This window comes from Cervus canadensis, chromosome 26 (assembly GCF_019320065.1).
Source record: "Cervus canadensis isolate Bull #8, Minnesota chromosome 26, ASM1932006v1, whole genome shotgun sequence".
Classification (NCBI taxonomy): domain Eukaryota; kingdom Metazoa; phylum Chordata; class Mammalia; order Artiodactyla; family Cervidae; genus Cervus; species Cervus canadensis.
This window is the reverse complement of record NC_057411.1, coordinates 39,577,437-39,597,553: the sequence shown is the minus strand read 5'-3', so window position 1 is coordinate 39,597,553 and position 20,117 is coordinate 39,577,437. Positions and strand designations below refer to the sequence as shown.

Below are 20,117 nucleotides of genomic sequence, written 5' to 3'. Positions count from 1 at the left end.
CAATAAATTGTAACACTCTGCATCTGTACTCCTCAGAACACTATCTTCCTTGATTCAACTCATCCATATAACAATTATTTGAGGTTGACAGGGCCAGCAATGATCACGATGATCATGTTGTATAGATGAGAAAATTACAAAAGGATGTGATTTGCAAGTGGCTGGAGGGACAGCAAGGGCTCTGCTCCAAGGCAGACCTAAGGAAATGGTCCCCAAACTCGCCTGAGCCCCATATTCAACTGCAGAGCTTTTGGGACATACAGATTCCTAAAGCCTAGCCCCAGGCATCTCTGATGGAATCTAAGAGTCTGTGTTTTTAGTGAGCTCTTTACATGAGGCTGAGGACAGGCTGAGTTTGGGAACCACCATGCAGGGGGTCCCCGCCCTATGTCACTCTAGCTGGAATGGAATACAGGGTGATGACTGACAGTTCAGTGTCAGACCCAGGACTTGGACCCAGAGCCCTCCCCAGCCTACTCTAACATCTCTCCTGCCTGCGCTGCCTTCCTGACAAGGGGGTCTATTCCTGCCCCGGGGAGGTGGAGGGTGTACAAGGACCTACCTGGCTATCGGACATTTGGTAGAGATCCTTGTAAGCCATGTAGACTTGGAAGGAATTGACTCCTGTTTCAAGATAAAAAGAGAGCAAAAAATGCATTTAAGAAAAAAGAACATGTCTTGCCGGTAAACCAATAAGCACAGTACAGAGTGGTAACAACCAAGATGGAAGGGTGCCATCAGAATTCACAGCAGGGGCATCTAAGCTAGCCCGGGGGTGTGGGTGAGGGTCAAAGGGGGCCTCCAGGGAAGGTCACGTGTCAGCTGAGTCTGAAAGAGCAGGAAGAGGAAGGGGAAGAAGAAGAAGGAGAGCGGGGAAGGAAGGGGAGGGGAAGCTACCTGGGCTGAGAGGGAGGGGTGTGCATGGCACAGATGGAAAGATGGAAGGACGTTAGATGTGCGGGTGCTACAAAGTATCCTGTGTCAGAAGCAAAAAGATCATGTGCCTTTAAGAAAATTCCCTTACGCTTTTTCATTCTGGCAAAATATACAAAACAAAATTCAGCATCATAACCATTTTAATGTGTACATTTCAGTGGCATTTAGCGCATTCACGATGCTGTACGGCCATCACTACCGTCTAGTAGAACATGTGCTTTTAAAGCAAGGGAATGACACGATCAGACTTTTTTTGTCCCAGAAGGACTCTTCTGGAAGGAGGATGGGTGTGCAGAACAGCAGGGAGACATGGAGGTGAGCTGGATGATGCTGAAGGCAAAAGGGACCGGTGAGGTGAGGCTCTGAACCAGGGCAGGAGCTACAGGGATGGAGGGAGTGAGAATGTGAAAAGGCTGAAATGACAGGACGCACTGTGCAGTCAGAGGTGGGGGAGCAGGGGAGGTGGGGAGAGCACTGCTCCTAATATGCCTTCAAGTGGCCTCAGGACAGGGACCACATCTGATACGTTATTTCACCTTCCACACCCACAACATGTGCTGCAAAGAGTCAACTCACTGGAAAAGACCCTGATGCTGGGAAAGACTGAGGGCAGGAGAAGTGGGTGAGAGAGGATGAGATGGTTAGATGACATCACTGACTCAATGGACGTGAGTTTGAGCAAACTCCGGGAGATAGTGAAGGACAGGGAAGCCTGGTGTGCTGCAGTTCGTGGGGTGGTAGAGGGTCGGACGCAACTGAATAACAACAAACAGGTAAAACCATAGTGGAAGGTAAATTCATAGCCTTAGATGCTTCGTTATTTTGGGGAAGGGAGGAGAAACACATATCAATTGACTAAACTTCTATGATCAGTTCAGTTCAGTCACTCAGTCTGGAAATCCACCAGAAATTAGAAGTAAATAATACAAATAAAAGCAGAAATAATGAACTGGCAGAATTGATAAATATGCCTTAGAACTGGTTCTGCTGAGTGGGTGGATGGGGATAAAGCTGCCTCAGATTTGCTTTCATCCAAATCATGATAGAGTTGACACATTTTAAATGGAATATTTCTGTAACTTAATTCTTAAGAATTCAAAATAAAAAGCAAACAACCAAAATGGTGAACATATCTGCAACAAATTAAACAAAGGTTTCTTTTTTCAAAACCTCTTATTTAAAGAATATCAGCCAGGATTTACTTCTGGTCAGAGGAGGGAGTTGTGACTACAGGGGGGACCCATGAGAAGTTCATCACAGAGGTCTTTGTTTGGGGCAAAGTTCTATTTCTCGCCTGGAAAGAGTAATCTTATAATTCATAAAGTCACATTTTTTCTTCTGTGGTTTTCTGTATGCTTCATTTTATAGTTTAAAAAGATTAAAATAAAAGCAATAAAGCAAAATAAGGCAAACAGAATTTTTAGACAACTTTTTTTAGTTGGCTAACAAATAAAGATAAACACAATTTGGTCTTATTTATAATCAAAGTAATTCAGATGGAAACCTCAATACTGTACATTTTAGAATATGCTGCTCAAAGCTAGCGAATAAGCATCAAAATGAGTCCCTCTTTCATAACAAGTGACAGTAAGATTGGCACAACCAATTAGAACCTGCTTAGAAAACCAATCTGTATCAAGAGCTGTGTTTCAATATCTTTGGTCTGATAATTCTACTAGCGGTAGAGCCTTGGGAAATACAGTCAGCCCTGTTACTCAAAAACCTCCCAAATTCATAAACTCCATCTTCACAGTCCTCCTCCAAGGAGGCTGCATGGAGTACCAATTCTAAAGGATGATACTGAACACCTACTGAGCCATCAATCCATTCATAACACCCTCCAGTTCTCAGAACTGTCTTACATATTTTAGCAAATACCCTCCCCGGCAAATACCCTCCCCGTATCCAGCCAGTAACCTTGGAAGCAGCCATGTTCATACCATGTGGCCACAGATCACAGATGGCTGGTCCAGGGCTGGGCATCTAACAGATGCTGAGCTGAGCCAGGAGGAGGGACTGAGTCCAAGTGATTGCAAAGGACATCTGACTGGTCTTTGAAACAGATGTCCACCCAGACAAAGTGTGGGCTGTTGTATTCAAATGCGGGGACTATGGAAATAGAGAATGCAGGTCAAGGGTAGGAGGAGGGCAGGACTGGCTCAGAGAGAAAGGCGGGGATGAGCACAGGAACACGTCCTGGCATGGCGTGGATGTATTCATGGATCCCTGAATACACGTCTCTATCGCTAAAAGGAAAGCTGCTTTGTTTAGCTTAAACCAAGCTCTGGAGTGAGTCTCTTGCTTGTAATCAAACACAGGGAGGCTGATATTTATATCGGTGAAGAAAAACTGGATTCATAAACAGTAAACAGGTTTCTTGGCTGCAGGACTTACAGGATTTTTACATGACAATATGCATTAAGAATATTCGAGAAGAGAATAAACAGGGAGCATTTCCGAAACTTATGAGAGCCCAGAAGCCCTTTCTCAGGGAATACTCATTGTCTCACTCATCAGATATTCACTAAGTACTGACTATGGGCCAGTACCAATCTAGAAGCTAGAGATACAGCTATGAAGGAGGCAGGAAGGATTCCTATCTATATTCTAGTGGAAATACGCCATGAACAAACAAATGAATGGGATAATTTCACGTAAAAGCAGGAGGCAGGAAGAAGTTAAACAGGCTGGTAAATAGTTTAAAGGTTCACAAAACGTTTGCAACAACCTTTCTCAAGAGATAGAATCTATTTTCTCATTTCTTGAAAGTGGGCTGTCTTGAGACTGACTCTGACCCGCAGAATAAAGCAGAAGTGTGAGTGGACACATTCCAAGCCTGGGCTCAGAGGGCTTGCAGCTCCATCAGCCTCATGGAGCCAACACGGGAAGAAGCCTATGAGAGGCGCTGGGGAAGGGAGGGATGCAGACAACCATCCCAGCAGCCCCCACCTCCCAGCTGGGGCCTAAGGCATAAGTAAGCCACATGTGGGCAGCAGAACCGCCCAGCTGAGCCCAAACCAAAGTGCCTCTCCACAGAGTTGTGAGCAAATAAGAAATGCTGCTTTTTATTCGTTGTGGTAAAATACACCACACCTAAAATTTACCATCTGCACCATTTTAAGTGGTTTAAGCACATGCACACTGTTGTGCTTCCATTTCAGAACCTTTCATTCTGGCAAAACTGAAACTCTATCCCCATTAAACACTTCTGCTTCACTGACTATGCTAAAGCCTTTGATTGTGTGGATCACAACAAACTGTGAAAAATTCTTAAAGAGATGGGAACATCAGACTACCTTACTTGCCTTTGGAGAAACCTATATGCAGGTCAAGAAGCAACAGTTAGAACCAAACATGGAACAACAGATTGGTTCCAAATTGGGAAAGGAGTACGTCAAGGCTGTATATTGTCACCCTGCTTATCTAACTTATATGCAGAATACATCATGTGAAATGCCAGGCTGGATGAAGCACATGTTGGAATCAAGGTTGCTAGGAAAAATATCAATAACCTCAGATATGCAGATGACACCACCCTTATGACAAAAATCAAAGAGGAATTAAAGAGCCTCTTGATGAAGGTGAAAGAAGAGAGTGAAAAAGCTGGCTTAAAACTCAACATTCAAAAAACTAAGATCATGGCAGGCAGTCCCATCATTTCATGGCAAATAGATAGGGAAACAATGGAAACAGTGACAGGCTTTATTTTCTTGGGCTTCAAGAGCACTGCAGACGGTGAGTGTAGCCATGAAATTAAAAGACTCCCTGAAAGAAAAGCCATGACAAACGTAGACAACATATTAAAGAACAGAGACATTGCTTTGCCAACAAAGGTCCATCTAGTCAAAACTACGGTTCTTCCAGTAGTCATGTGTGGATGTGAGAGTTGGACCATAAAAAATGCTGAGCACCAAAGAACTGATGCTTTCGAACTGTGGTGTTGGAGAAGACTCTTGAGGGTCCCTTGGGCTGCAAGGAGATCAAATCAGTTGATCCTAAAGGAAATCAACCCTGAATATTCTTTGGAAGGACTGATGCTGAAGCTGAAGCTCCAATACTTTGGTCACCTGCTGTGTAGAGTTGACTCATTGGAAACGACCCTGATGCTGGAAAAGATAGAAGGCAGGAGCAGAAGGGGATGATAGAGGATGAGATGGTTGGATGCCATCATGGACTCAACGGACATGAGTTTGAGCAAACTCCAGGAGATGGTGATGGACAGGGAAGCCTGGAGTGCTGCAGTCCATAGTGGAGCAAAGAGCCAGACATGACTGAGCGACTGAACAACAACAAATTAGACACTAACTCCACGTTCCCCTTCCCCCCAGGCCCTGGCAACCACCTTCGTACCCTCTATGAATTGGATGACAACAGGCCCCTCATGTGAGCACAGTCATACAGCATCTGCCTTCTGGCAACTGGCTCATAATGTCCTCAAGGTGTACCCATGTCATAGCAGGTGTCAGAATTCCCTTTGTTTCCAAAGCTGGATGACTCTCCATTTTACGGATGGACAACGTTTTGTTTATCCAGTCATCCTTTGATGGACATTTAGGTCATTTCCTTTTTTGAATGGAGAATTAACACCAAGCTCAGACCAGGGGTCTCACCCTGGTACCAGAGCTCTGGTGCTGAGATCACTGGGTGAGCCTCAGAGCTTGGTGACATGCCATCATCACATAGCCAAGAAGTGTGAGGGCAGGATTCAGACCCAGGCAGCCCAACTTCTGGGATCTTTCTACATCCTGGACTGTGATTCTGTACAAAACAAGAGTGTGACTCACAGCAACTTCAATGAAGGGACAAAACCATCTGGATATAGAAGTTCAGACTTTTAAGACCCAAACTGGTAAACAGGCAAGGAACACCATCAGATATTCACATAAAGGAAAAGCGTGCACAAAATGTTTAACATAATTAGCAGTTGAAGCATTGTAGTGTTCAACAGTAGACTGACTTTTATTCATCAAATTAGCAAGGATTTCATAGAAGCAATAACACCCAATGGTGCAAACACGTAGGGAGTGAGAGACACAGGGCAGTGGGCATGCAAATGGGTGCATTTTTGTGGAAAGCAATTTGGAAATAAGTGTCACGCTTTTTAAAAAAGTTGAAACTCTGACCCTGTAATGCCATTTCTGAAAATCTACGGAAATAATTAGAGATGCAAACAAATGTTATATACAAAAATGTTCACCAAACACAATTTACAGTAAAGCAAACGGAAAACCTAAGTGCCCAATAAAAAGGAAATAGCTAAGCAAATTAGCCATTACATTGTATGTTATGAGTCATTAAAAAGTTATTAATGAAGAGTAATGATTATTCATAAAATGTTAAGTGAAAAAAGAAGAATTCCAAGTAACTGCTACTGTATAACTATATAAGGCGAAAACTGTCTAAATAGGGGATGGAAAGCAATAATCTTTAACATTGGTAGTAAGTGGTGATTTGGAGGTAGGACCAGAGAGGAAAATCTTTTTTTCCTTCTCTTGATTTTCTTTTTTTTTTGTAATGTGGTGATGATACTTTTATAAGAAAACACAGCATATATATTTTAAAAATGGAAAATACCCCCCTTTTCTCCTTGAAACATCTCATTTATTTGAGGCTATCTCTTCAGAGAACCTCAAAACTGCCCCCCTTTCTGGAGGGACCACTCATATCTGGTTCACTCTGTTCTCTTCTCTGCTTCTGTGGGTCTTCAGTTCCATTTACCTTCACTTGGTGTCACACACACTGTAAAGTTCCCACACTGTGAAGGGACATCCCATGTGAGCCCACACAGAGGAGGGCCAGGATGGATACAGAGATGCACAAACATGATCCCCTCTGTCACAAGCTCAGAGTTTAACAGAAGAGACGGACAGGCAACAAGGGTCCTTCAATCCAAAACACAAAGCAAAAGCAATGGAAAAGGTGTGCTAAACAGGCCCCAGTAACCTGCTATGGATATTCAAGGGATAAAGCAATTCTGATCAGGGAAATCAGAGGAGGTGATAGTTCAGCTGGGTATCAGAGAGAAGAAAGGGCATCCCTGGATGCAGGTATAGAGATACCAAGAACAAAGACCCAGCAGCGTAGCAAGTTTCAGAGGGTGGCACTCAGCATAATAAACACCCAGATGAGTGTAGTGGGGAGAGAGAAAAATGAGGCTAGGTCAGTGGGGGCCTTGTGTGCAAGGCTCAGGAAATCACGCTTTTTTCTATGAACAGAAGGACTCTCCAAAGGATCTGAAGGAGAGGAAGACAGACTCTTTAAGGAGGGTCCAATATTTCCACTGTTCATGTGGCAGGGCAGAGCTCACAGTTGGGCTCAGAACAGATGCAGTTAAAGAAATTCTTAACTCCACAAACCAGACCCACCAAAGATACAATGATTCCAGAACCATGCCCCACTTCTGGGGCTTTAACTGACCTTTGTCCTGCACCAGGACCTCGAGCTCCTCCCGAACACCATCGTACCAGCTGGTGATGTCCACATGGAGGGAGTAGTCGCAGCAGGATTTGGTGTCTGCTGCTTCATGCCATTTCTCAAAGGAGGTCAGCAGGCTGGACCCAGGTTCAGGAACAACGTGGTCAACTGGGACAGAAAAATATGTGTCACATCCCAAGATGCTCAGGACCCAAGTTGTTCCAATGTAGCCTCTCTCCTGCCATTATCATCACCATCATCTCCAATATCAGCATAACTACTGTGACAGTCCCTTATCCCCCCATCACCATGATCATCACCACCACTTACATCATCCAGACCAACATCCTCAGCATCACCATCCTCTTCATCATCACTCTCACCATCATCAACATCAATGTTGTTATTGTTGTCACCATCATTATCAAAATCATCAGCAGTGAAATGGTCACTACCGTCTCAGTCTTCATTACCACCATTGCCACCACCACTTGTTACTGTAATCTCACCTTCCTCCTCCTCATCCCCATCGTTATCATGACTGCTTATTGAATGCTTATGATGTGTCACATACTGCCACAAAGGCTTTATGTAAGTTATCTAATAAAATCCTCACAACTACCCTGTGGAATGAGTATAAATACCCCCACTTGGCAGATGAGGAAACTGAGGCTTAAAGACGGTGAAAAACATACAAGGTCATACAACTAGTAAGCAGTACAGAGAAGATTCCCAGAGTCTGGTCAGCTGTAAAGACTGGACCCTTTCCTGAGGCTTCATGTTACCTTCTTGGGCATAGAATGCAAAGGTGAAAAGGACTTAAAAGAATATGAACTTCACCATCCCTTTTTCAAATAAAGTCTCAGATGTAAAGCATATCAGTGGGGAGACATCTGTCTAATTTTAAACCACAATGGGCTTTGCACATCCCTCTGTTCCTGCCCTGTTTCTAACATCCACCCCTCACAGCCATAAAGAGCAGTATCTGCTCCCCACCCCCTTTCACTCCTCCACCCACATAGAGCATCAAACTAGCCTTTGCTAACTTGACTTTCCAGTCCTCACTCTACTCAACCTCTCAGGACACGGCAAATCACTCTCTCCTTCTTTAAACTCACTCCTCCTTGGTTTCCATGGTAATATGATTTTCCAAGTTTGGAAACTTTGTGTTATGCACCATTATCACAGCAGCAATACTGACTGACACAATCACTTCCCAGCTGTGAAAATTTCAGCAACTTATCTCTCTGAGCCTCTGCTTTCCCCATAGTCATTATAATACCTGTATCACTGGTTCCAAAGCTTTAGCCATCTGCACACCAGGTGCCCAGAGCAAAGAGCCTGATGCTGCTCACGATGCTGGGGATTTGAAAGAGAAGTCACAGCCTATGGCCTAAAGCCGGGGTACGACTCACTGATCATTGTGGTCCCGCCCGCCAGCGCTGCCTTGGTCCCTTGGAAGAAGTCATCAGCAGCCGTCATCCCCTGGGAGGGCTTCTGCAGGTAGGTGTTGACATCAATACCTCCAGGAATAACCATCCGCCCATTGGCCTCAATGGTCTTCACTCCACCAGGAACGATTAAGTTCTCTCCTATTTGCCTGGAAACAGACAACAAAGACAGACTTTGGTTTTTTTTTAAAAAAAAGGCTGCCAATTGTGCAGTTTCGGTTCCATGAGATAAACATTTCTGAGGCAGGTCCCACCCAGGGCACCAGGTGGACAGAGAAAACTCAGGCAGGGTCCCTGCCCTCCAGGGGCTCACAGCCCAGTGAGGAGGAGAGACATATAAGCAGATATTTATTACAACCCAGTTCACACTGGGGGGTGGGGAGAACAAGGTGGGCCATTTCATCAGCCTTGTGATCTGGGAGGGCTTCCAGAGGGAGGCAAGGGCAAAGCTGAACCCAAGAGCAGTGAGACCAGCATCGGCCTCAAGTGGGACAGCGTTCTCTGAACAGCTTGTCACTCAAGAGTACTTCAAAGATTTCTGGCACTGCCTTGGGGACACAGAGATGGGCGATGGCAGGGAGGCAGAGTGACAAGTCCCCTTAGCTCTGCAAGTCCTCAAAGGCAAGGCTACGGGGTGAACTCTGACATTCCCAAATCTGTATGTTGAAGTCCCAACCCCTAGCCCTTCAGAATAAGACTATATTTGCAGAGAAGGCCTCTAAGGAGGTCATTAAGTTAAAACGAGGTCACTAGGGTGGGCCCTGACCCAACCTGACCGGGTATTCTTATGAGTAAAGAAGATTAGGACACAGACATGTCCAGGCAAGACCACAAGAGGACACGGACACGACGTGCATCCCAAGCCTCAGAAGAAACCAACCTACCCACACCCTGATCTCAGACATCTGGCCTCCAGAACTGGAAGAAACAAGTATCTGTTGTTTAAACCTCCCCGTCTATGGACTCTTACATCAGCCCCGGCAAACTGATACAGACCTGCAATCCTCATAGAAGACAGTTGGGAGCACCAGCCTCAGGAAAGCTGCTTAACCATCAGGCACTAACACCGTAAAACCTGCCGTGAAGGAGTCACACTGGGAGTGGCAGGGCTTTTCTAGATAGACTGACCAGCCCTTCCATTCCCCATGTGCTGGTGCAAACATCTTCGAGAAGGAGGGCAAATTCCAAAAACTGGGGAAGGAGGAAGAAGAGCCTAAGAATCTCAAAGCCTTGCCCCTGTGGCATCTATCGGCTGTGTCTTGGGTGTTGGTACCAGAATCAGGAGATGTAGCCAGGGGCCAGTGGAGGGATGGGGTGGGGCAGGGGTGGAGAAAGACCAGGACAGATTCAACAGCCTCCACGGCCAGTGCCCGCCTGAGACCACAAGCAATGGTTATTTAAAAAAGAAATCCAGGAGCTTGCCTGGTGGCTCAGTGGTAAAGAACCTGCCTGCCAATGCAGGAGACACGAGTTTGATCCCTGATCTGGGAAGATCCCGCATGCCGCGGAGCAGCTAAGTCCATGTACCACAACTACTGGGCCTGTGCTCTCGAGACTAGGAACCCAACTACTGAGCCCTCATGCGGCAACGACTGGAACCTGAGCACCCTAGAGCCCGTGCTCCACAACAAGAGAAGCCACTGCAACGAGAAGCTCATGCACTGCAACCAACAGCAGCCCTTGCTCGCCACAACTAGAGAAAAGTCTACGTAGCAATGAAGACCCAGCACAGTCAAAAGTGCATAAATTAAGAAAATTTTTTAAAAAAGAAATCCAGTTGTGCTGAACTGTTGGGATTTGGCCCCAACATTAGTTTCTCTAAGTTATCCAAAAACATCAGTAATGAAGATGCAGGAAAATGTTGCTTCAGTGACCACAAACGTCAGGCACCAGAGTCTACACACAGGAGAAGCAGAAGCTCCTTGATCTTCTGGACTCCTGGGCCAGCTGCTTGGGGCACAGAGGTGACCGGGCTCTATGTAGGGGGGGGGGGTCTCCCAACAGAAGTGGAGCATCACACAGGTTGCCCTGAAAATGGAAACGGGTCTAGTCCAAGCACAGTGCCAAGGCCACGGTGAGCCCCCAGGAAATGTCAGCATTTCTGCCAATTTCACCAGCACAACTGCAACTGCGGCTGCTGTTGCTGCTTCTAATCACCAACCCTCCTCCCTCTAGAATTCCCATCATCAAGCAGAGGATCCTGCCGGGTCCAGTCTCCCCACTGCCCATCTCCAAGATCAGGAACGATGCCAGGCGCTGAAGGGAAGGGTTCAGGGAAGTCACCCCCAAGGCTTAAAACAAGAGCCGTGAACCGCTATTGTGCACTGACCTCAGGAGACTTTTCTAAGCCCTTTATGGAAGGTCTCATTCACGTTCACACTAGCTGTTGAAGACAACAGGGTGATGTTCAGAATGTGTAGCACTCACAAAGGAGCAGGTACAGCCTGTGCATGTCAGAACGGACATGCAGACACCCCAGCACAGCCTTCCAGCGGGAACCAGCAGAGTCAAAGCCCAGTCTGATCCTGGGCTGTGTGACTTGGCCGCCACACCACAGCGCCAACAAGGTCTACCCTTCGGGGCCATTCTAACCAGGCAGATCATCGCCTTTCTACAAACCCTCTCTTATCTCCTGCCAACAACTCGTGAGAGAGGAAGTATTCACATTTTACAAAAGAGGAAAATGGAACTCAGAGAGCAGCGGTGACTTGTCAAAGGCCACACAGCGAGTCAGTGTTGGGTCTGGATTCAAGCTCGGTCTCCCCCAGGCTACTATCAGGCTCTGCCTGCCAAGCTCAGATGCCTTCCTTCTTCCCTTCCGCAGAAGTTGCAGGTTCTCCCCAAACTGGGATTAAACTAAACGGGACGCCCAATGAGCCCCCATGAATTAGTAGGAGGACTCCCTGAGTGGTTCTCAGTGGCAATGTGGACAGAAGGAAAGGAAAGAAAGGAAGGAACTGGGAGAAGCGGACACCGCTCCCCAGCCTCATCACCCTCCCCACCATTCAGAAAAAAGTCATCAGCCATCAGCATCTGATTCTCCAATGCTCAGCAAACTGGATGGAGCCCTCGATGAATCATAACAAATGCTGCACAAACATACTGAATGGCTTTTAGCAAAACCTGGTGAATGGCCGCAAAATGAAAGGATTCTTGGGGTTTAATCAGAGTGAAGAATAACAGCCTCCTCGTGCCAGGCAGTTCCTTGGGCTCTCACTTCCACACCTCCTTCTCAGCCAGCAGGGACCTGGGCCCACGCGACCATCCGAGACTCTGTAAGGCGTTCAGACAGAGCCACTTGCTCTGCTTAGTAAGGCAGGAAAGGCTCCGCCAGTGCTTAGAAAGCTTTACAGCAACAGGATTAAAAGTAAAAGGCGTCTCCCATGAAGAGCTGATGAATCTTGGATTTACAGACACCGCTTATTTCCTGAATACCCTGGGTGGCCTAAGTCCTAAGTCTCCAGGGGTTCATGCAAACAGCAAGCACTTAATAAATGCAGCCCAACCTATGAGCATGGGGTCCATCTGCTCATATCCTGGACTGCGTCCTCCAACCCCCAACTGCACACGGCTGGTGGGAATAGTGGTTCCATGAAAGGGTTCTCCGTGTCACTGTCCTCCGTGCTCAGGACCCCAGAGGCCTCACATAAGTGAGGAGCTCAATGCGGAGCGGCGGTGCCTCATCTAAGCTGCAGTGACTCAGAAGCCTCACTTTACCAAGCATCTCACCACACCCCACCCCACCATCCCTTTCTGGTTCCAGGCTATACCGTGGCTGAGACTGAGGTCCCCACCATGTCACACTTGCTTCATCAACACTCTGGGGTCCCATCCACCCCTGGCACAGTGCTAGGCCCCAGGATGGCGGGCAATAAGGCAAGATCGCTCATCAGCAGCAAGGGCATTGGTGGAGGTGGTAGGGGGGAGGTGGGCACATTCAGCACAGAGGAACAGTCTGGGCTCTGGAAGGCTTCCTGGAGGAGGAGCCACACAAGTTGGGCCGGTAGGACAAACAGGAGCTGGGAGGCAGGGGCATGACATGAGGATGCGGGAGGGGCAAGGCATTTCAGACGGAGGATTTATGGATGCAAGTTTCTCAGGGGAGAACTGCTTGGCAAGTTCTCCAAAGGCCATTTTTAGTGCAGAGGGAACTGGGGGAGGGGGAGGGAATAAACTGGAAGAGGTGAGGCCTGAGCTGGACCGGAAATGGTCAGATCCATCCAGGACAAACCGGGGGAGGGGCAGGCAAAGGGAGGCTGGGAGGGGCTCAACGCTGCCCTGAGCGCCTACTCTTCACACAGCTCTTTGCACAGATGGTCCCTTAATGCACATGGCAATCCACAGCCTCCTCCCTCCTCTTCCTCTGCCCCTTCCTCCCTCTCCTCCTCCTCCCCACCATCATCATCATCGTCAGAGGATACACGGCCCTGGGATGGACCCACCAATAAACATTCGCTCCTATTTGAAGCTGACCTTGCTCACACCCCCCTGCCTTCCTTCCAGTGCCAGCTGCCCACGTCAGATCCGAGATGATCTCCGACTCTGCTCTTCCCAACTCCAGAGGAAGAGCCGAGCAGCAGAGTAAGACGTGGAAACCACGTAAAAGTCACTGTCTGGTGTTAGGGGCTGAACAGCGCCCCCAAAACCCACATATTGAAGCCCTAACCCCCAGTAACTCTGAATGTGACTGTGCTCGGAGACAAGGTCTTTAAAGGGGTACTTAGGTTAAAAAGAGGCTGTTAGGGTGGGTCCTGATGCAATAGGGCTGTTGTCCTTATAAGAGGAGGACAAACCAGAGGCATACACAGAGGAAAGGTCACGGCAAGAAGATGGCCATCTGTGGGGGCGGGCGTGGGGAGAAGGCTCCAGAAGGAAGGGACACACCTACGCCTGTAGCCGATTCACACTGTTGGACAGCAGAAAGCAATAAGACATTGTAAAGCAATTACCCTCCAATTAAAAATAAATTTAAAAAAAAGAAGACAGCTGTCGGCAAGCTAGGGAGAGAGGCCTCAGGAGAAACCATCCTGTTGGCACTTCAGTGCAGGACTTCAGCCTCCAGAACTATGAGAAATAAATTTCCGCTGGGTAGGTCTCCCCATTAGGGGTACTGTGCTCTGGGAGCCCACCCAGACTCACACCTCTGGGATGTCCTACAAGGCTGAAGAGGCAGCCAGCCGGGAGGAAGCACAGGAGAACTCCAGAGTCCCAAAGCATGTCTTCCCTGCACCAGACAAGAACCCTGCCTGGAGGCCAAACATGCCTCCTTCCCTCCTCCTGGCCCCCTCCACCCAACTCCAGAAACTCCGGGCCAGTAGGGAAAAAAAGCTATGAATCCAGTCAGGTGTGCGAGGTTGGAATTGGGCCCTTGGCCCCTAACTCATTCTGCAACGTGAGCAGCCACTTGCCCCCAGGGGCCCACCACCCGCCAAGAACATAAGAAAGGCCAGTGTGTGTACTTCACGGCCCCTGTGGGCCTCACGGCCCGTGTGAGCGCCACGCCGGGGAGCCCGGTGCCGTCACGGGGCGCTCAGCAGACACCAGCCCCTCCTCCACCCATGGTTTGCGCCTCCCCACACCTCTCCATCCCTGGGAGTCACAAGAGCCAGCACACTTATTCTGGGGCAGAATGCCAGCCTTCCACTCCCTCTAAGGGCTGGGCAGCTTAGGGAGACAGGCTCCTTAAAGGGTGTGTTTGGTCCACCCACTTTATGAGTCCATCTTCCAGGTAGACGTCGGCGTAGAAGGACTGGTCATCGTTGATGATGCGTCCGCCCTTGATGAGGAGTCGGTCACTCTGAAAAGCCAAGCAAAGTAGTAAAGGTCATTATAAAAAAAGCCAAGAAATGCTTTTTTTAACTTTCAACATAAAATTTTCAACTCTTTTCTAAGGTAAAGAAATGGCCTTAAAAAGCCCCCTGTGAGCCTTCATCCAGATTCTTTCAAGACGTCATCCTTCTTTCACCTCTTTCCCCCCTTAAACACGAGCTTTGATTTGCTGAGATATTTTAAAGCAAATCTCAAATATGGTATCATTTCACCCATAAATGCTTTACTACATAATGTTAAGGCAATTTAAAAAAAAAAAAAAAAAAAAGCTATGATCCATTATCCCAACAAACCCAGTCATCATCAATTCCTTCAGCTCGGTTAATAACCGGACCATATTCAACTTTACTTGATTGTCTCAAAAGTGTCCTTTTACAGTGGGGCGCTGTGAAGAAAATCCACCCAAAGTGCCCATAGCACATCCAGCCCACAATTCTCTGCAGTCCACTGAAATCTGTACCATTTCCTCCTCCTTTTAAATGTCATTCATTTGTGGAGGAAACTGGGTCATTTGTAAATAGAACAAGAATTTCTTCAGGCATTATTATTGAAATTAACAAAACTCAATTTAAAGACATTTCAAACAAGTGAAATGGCCAAAATAATAAAGTGACATCCCCCAGGAAAAACACCTCCAATCAGAGTTCTGATGTTTTTCCCCGATTTCCCTCTACTTCCATACTTGTGATTCTAGTGCACCTAGTCATTCACTCACCCATGCACCCACTAGCCCAGGAGCCTGAAAGAACAGGAGAAGAATGAGCTCTTGTGGAGCTGGTGAGGGACAGACAGAGGTTTAAAAAATCTGGGAATATGTGGGGTTCAAAAAAGAAGAAGTATAGGGTGCCCATCATGGGCACAAAGCGAAAGGGCTTCTGATCCTATTGGGGAGTCAGGTAAGACAAGCTCAGATCTAGAAAATAATTCCAGATAAGCTGGACCAAAGGGTGAGGAAGAAGGCCAGTAGGGTGAATGCTGAGTACCTGGGCAGAAAAGAACTGACATGCCAAGGCCCAGAGGCAGCAAAGAATACAGCCAATTCTAGGAGCTAGAAAGAACACACAGTGTGTCCTTTCTGCATTTTACCATAAGCCTGTCTCAAGTTATTTCATGTTCTGCTTAAGCAGAATTTTTAAGGGGTTACAAAATATTTCATTTTATGGATACACAATAGACTGTTAATTATTCCCCCATGGTTTTTTCTTTTTAATGTTTCACAATGATACATATTTCTACAATGAACATCTTTGTGTATAAAGCTTTTCCTTTAATTTGGACTATCTATTAAGCTAAATTCTCAGAAATTTAACAACTGAGTTCAAAAGTATAAATGGTGCTTGCATCCCTTGACAAATATAACCAGACTGCTTTCCAATAGTACCTCTCCAATTTACCATCCTGAGACCACCAAAACACCCTTGGCTGTCATTAATATTTGTTAATTTGCATTTCTCGGAGGCCGAGAACATTTCCTGCCACGTGCCTATTTACTGTTTGTATTATCTCCTAGCTGGAGATGTGGTGATGGATAAAGCACAGCCTCTGCCCTTAAGCCCCAGCCCTTGGGTAGGAATTGTTACAGTAAACAATAACAATTCAGAGCAGCCACCTCAGAGGGAGGGTCTTGAGTGGGTTCCTCTGAAAAGGGAGCCTGAGATGACATTTCAGAGGCAAGCAGTGATTCTGGGAGGTGATTCCAGGAAGTGGAGTAAGGGAGGCAGGCATGGAAATCCAATACAGGGTACCCATTGATCCAGCTAACACTGTGAGTAACTGGGGCTAGATCCCACCAGGGCCCCCTGAGGAACCCTCTAAATACAGACTGCGCCTCAGGTGGGTCCCAGTGGCCCCACGACACTGACCACAAGAGGAAGGCAGAGGGTGCTGCGTAAGCCTGGAAAAGAAGGTTGTCCCCCAAATTAAGGAATGAGCAAATGGAGTGCATGCATGCATGCGCACTCAGTCATGTCCAGCCCTTCCTGACCCCTTGGACTGCAGCCCGCCAGGCTCCTCTGTCCATGGAATTCTCCAGGCAAGAATATTGGAGGGGGGTTGCCATTTCCTATCCTGAGGGGAATCTTCCCTACTCAGTGATCAAACCCACATCTCCTGCATCTCCTGCGCTGGCCGGTAGGTTCTTGACCACTAGCGCCGTCTGGGGCTTCCCAGGGGGCTCAGTGTTAAAAGACAAGCACCAGATACAACTCAGTGACTAAACAAACAAACAACAAACTAAAGAATCAGCAAAGGCTTGCTGAGCAGCATCACAGCCTACAGCCTGCTGCTCAGAACCTTCCTGTGGGTTCCTGCATCGGTGTGTTTCCTCCAGAGTGAAGGCTAAGTTAGTGAGACCCCACTTAATCTGGAATCCTACTATGTAGGCAAAATTCACTCTCTCACTTGCATCAGGCAGGTCCCTGCTCAATGTCACCTGAGGGTCCTCCCTTCGGCTGAGTTGTCTGGGACACCTTACACCCCTGTCTCGCCTGGAGACCCCTCACCTCTTACCCACTTTATGTTTACACAGTTCTTAATGCAGTACATCTGACCATCTATATTTACACGTTTGTTTAAAAATGTGCCTTGTCGCGCTGACATCAGAGGTGTGTTCCCCCACTGGCTGTAGCAGGTGCAACTCACGGGGAACCAACTGCATTTGTGTTGCTGTGGAAGGATGGTACCATCTACAGCAGTCCCTGCAGTTCCCTCAGAGACTCGATTCCATGAGGGCAGAGATTTCATCTGTTTTCTTCACAGCTGGATCTCCAACACCTTGGGCACAGCCTGGCAGGATAGATGAATGGATGAACGCCTGAACTGATTCTCGGAGGATGACTGGGTAAAGATGGAGAGAAAAGACATCGCGGCCATGAGACAAAGAACTATGAGCCGTCCGCCAAGGAAGAGAAGTATGTCCTGTTCTCCAGGAAGAGGGTCTCTAGAGGAAAGGGCTTCAAGCTCAGTCACCCAACCACCTGCCTCTTATCTTTAAGACAGAAGCCAGGACCGAAGGAAAGAGCCCTGGGCACTGTGTATCCAGAGGCAGAGACAGACTGTTGTGCAGTTTTCTCGGGCACCAGAAAGCAGAGAAATGTGAGTCACTGGCAGCTGGCACCTGGTTTCTGGAACACGGTCTCCCGTGGGCAGCCGTCTGCCTTGTCACATTTAATAGAGGGCTTTTCAGGCTAATCCTGAAAGGTGGTGTTTAATGCCCTGCTCACCAGAAGATCAGCCCCACCCAACTCTGCTCTTCCTAGAATCAGATGCTGAAATCCCCACCCCACCCCCCAGCTACCAGCAGATATGATGTGTAGGACCCTACTATCAAGGTCCTGGTTCTTGCTGTTCTCAGAGGCCAGCCTATTTCTAAAAACAATAAGCTCACAGCAGAAGGCAAGAGCTGATGTGACTTCTTTTTTCTTCCTTCAAATGAGTAGCGTGTTGGCCTTTCAACTGACACTTTCAAAAGCACATTCTTTGGAACTCTAGCCCAGTGGGGTTTTAATAGATGTTGATCCAAAAGGGGATTCCCAGGTGCAGTGAGTTTAGAAAATTCTGGGTTAAAGAGATGCAGAGATCGTTTTCATGTCAGGAATTCCCAGATCCTTTACTGCTGATGTGAAATGTGAATATTCAAGAGGGGAACTGAGTTGATCTTTTCCAAATTTAGACCCTTTTCATTCTGTGGGACACCTGACGAGGATACTTTTTCTTGGAAGACATCTCAGGAAATGCGCTTTATGGCTGCGGCACTCTCCACGCCTGTTTGTGCTGAATGGTTCTCAGGGAATGTGAGGTCCCATTGACTGCAGGTGGAAATGGAGCTCAGGATGGGTTGACCTCCCAAATTCACAAAATCAACATGGGTGGAGATCAGACCCAAGGTTTCCTAATTTCCTGTCCAGTGTGCACTCCATCAAACACCCTGTTGTCACGTTTCGAAACATTTTCCCCCATTTGAGGGCTTTCCTAGTGGCTCAGTAGTAAAGAATCCGCCTGCAATGCAAGAGCTGCAGGAGAGGCAGGTTTGGCTCCTGGAAGCAGGCATGGCAACCTACTCCAGTATTCTTGCCTGGAGAACCCCATGGACAGAGGTGTCTAGTGGGCTACAAAAAGGGTCGCAAAGAGACACGACTAATGTGACTTAGCACACACACACATGGTGGAAGCCATAACAACCCGTAATCAGATGCAATTCAGAAAGAACCCGAGGATCTAGCTCTCTAGGACTCCCTTTCTTCATGCAGGAAGTGTGAGTGAAAAACCCTACAGAGCTGTACTTCCCTCCAAACAGTAAATTTTACGACACATAATATTGAAGAGTTTAATCAAAATCACACATTTAAAAGAAAAATACCAACACCCTGCCTCTCCCAGGATTACCACAAGGAGCAGTCAGCAGATATAAACAATGACAAACTCCATACAAAACCCACTGTTTAAATATCTTGAAAGAAAATGAAATACCTCATTAAAAATTCAACAAAAATTTAACAGCAAGGGTATGTCAGAAACTGCCTACTTCTTCCGCGGTGACAGCAGTAACCTAAAGAGACTTAGACTCATCATGGCTCACGTCCTTGGACCAGTGTTGTGTGAGAACAAAACGTTCAGAGTCAGACAGATGCAGATTCCAGTCCCTGCCCATTTGCTATCCATGTGACTTAACCTGCCTGAGCCTCAGTTTCTTTGTCTATAAAATGGGGATAACTGTCCCTGCCTCATAGGGCTGTGGGAGAACCCCACAGGGGTATGTATATAGAGTGCTTTGCCCAGGCCTGCCACTGGGGAATACTCAGCAGAGCTACACATTGTTTATTCTTTGCCATTTTCTGTAGCAGGAATTACACTCAATAAATATTTGCTTAAGAAAAGAGTACATGCAGCTAAAAAAAGAAAATCTTGCCCTTAAGGAGTTCTAAGGCCAGTGGGTGAGACTGAATCATAACCAGACCTTTGCACCCCAGTGTGGGAAGGGCTTGGACAGAGGGGTGGAAACAGCACAGAAGACCTCCACTCCAGTCCTTCCAGGAGAATCTGGGCTTGAAGAGTGAGTAGGAATTAGCCACGTGGCAGAGGAGACGGCAGGGAGCGGGAATGGCAGGGGACAGGCATGGGTTAGGAATGCCAAGAGGGCTCGAGGGTCTGTAGGTGGCTTCCTCTGGCCGAAGTAGGACCACAAGGTGAGGAAGCTGGAGAGGCAAGCAGGTGCTGTCTCAAAGGGGCTCTAACGCCACAAGCAGACGCGAGGCTGCTCACGATGGTAATGATGATAATGAAAAGGCTTTCACCAAGGAGGAATTGAAGCCCATCAAAGCTTCTGAACTGAGACATCATCCCAAAACTGGGCAGAAATGGGAGAAGAGAAACTGATCATCCGCACAGCTTCCTTCAAGCTGGGATTTCTTAGTAAGGGTATGCCTCAGCCATTTTTACAAATTGTATTACAGATCTTGACTTCTGACCTAGAAATTCAGTGCTGGGAAT

At 47.3% G+C, this 20,117-nt stretch overlaps 1 protein-coding gene across 2 annotated transcripts in view; it reads right to left on the bottom strand.

The window, feature by feature from the left end:
- Positions 1-20,117, bottom strand: part of CRMP1 (collapsin response mediator protein 1) — a 63,919-nt gene that overhangs the window by 25,788 nt on the left and 18,014 nt on the right. For both annotated transcript variants that reach the window (XM_043447725.1, XM_043447726.1), the window contains exons 2-5: positions 14,510-14,598; positions 8,766-8,950; positions 7,354-7,518; positions 563-624 (exon numbers count right to left, since the gene is read on the bottom strand). In XM_043447725.1, coding sequence (XP_043303660.1) covers positions 563-624; positions 7,354-7,518; positions 8,766-8,950; positions 14,510-14,598 — 501 coding nt within the window. The remainder of the gene's footprint in view (positions 1-562; positions 625-7,353; positions 7,519-8,765; positions 8,951-14,509; positions 14,599-20,117) is intronic.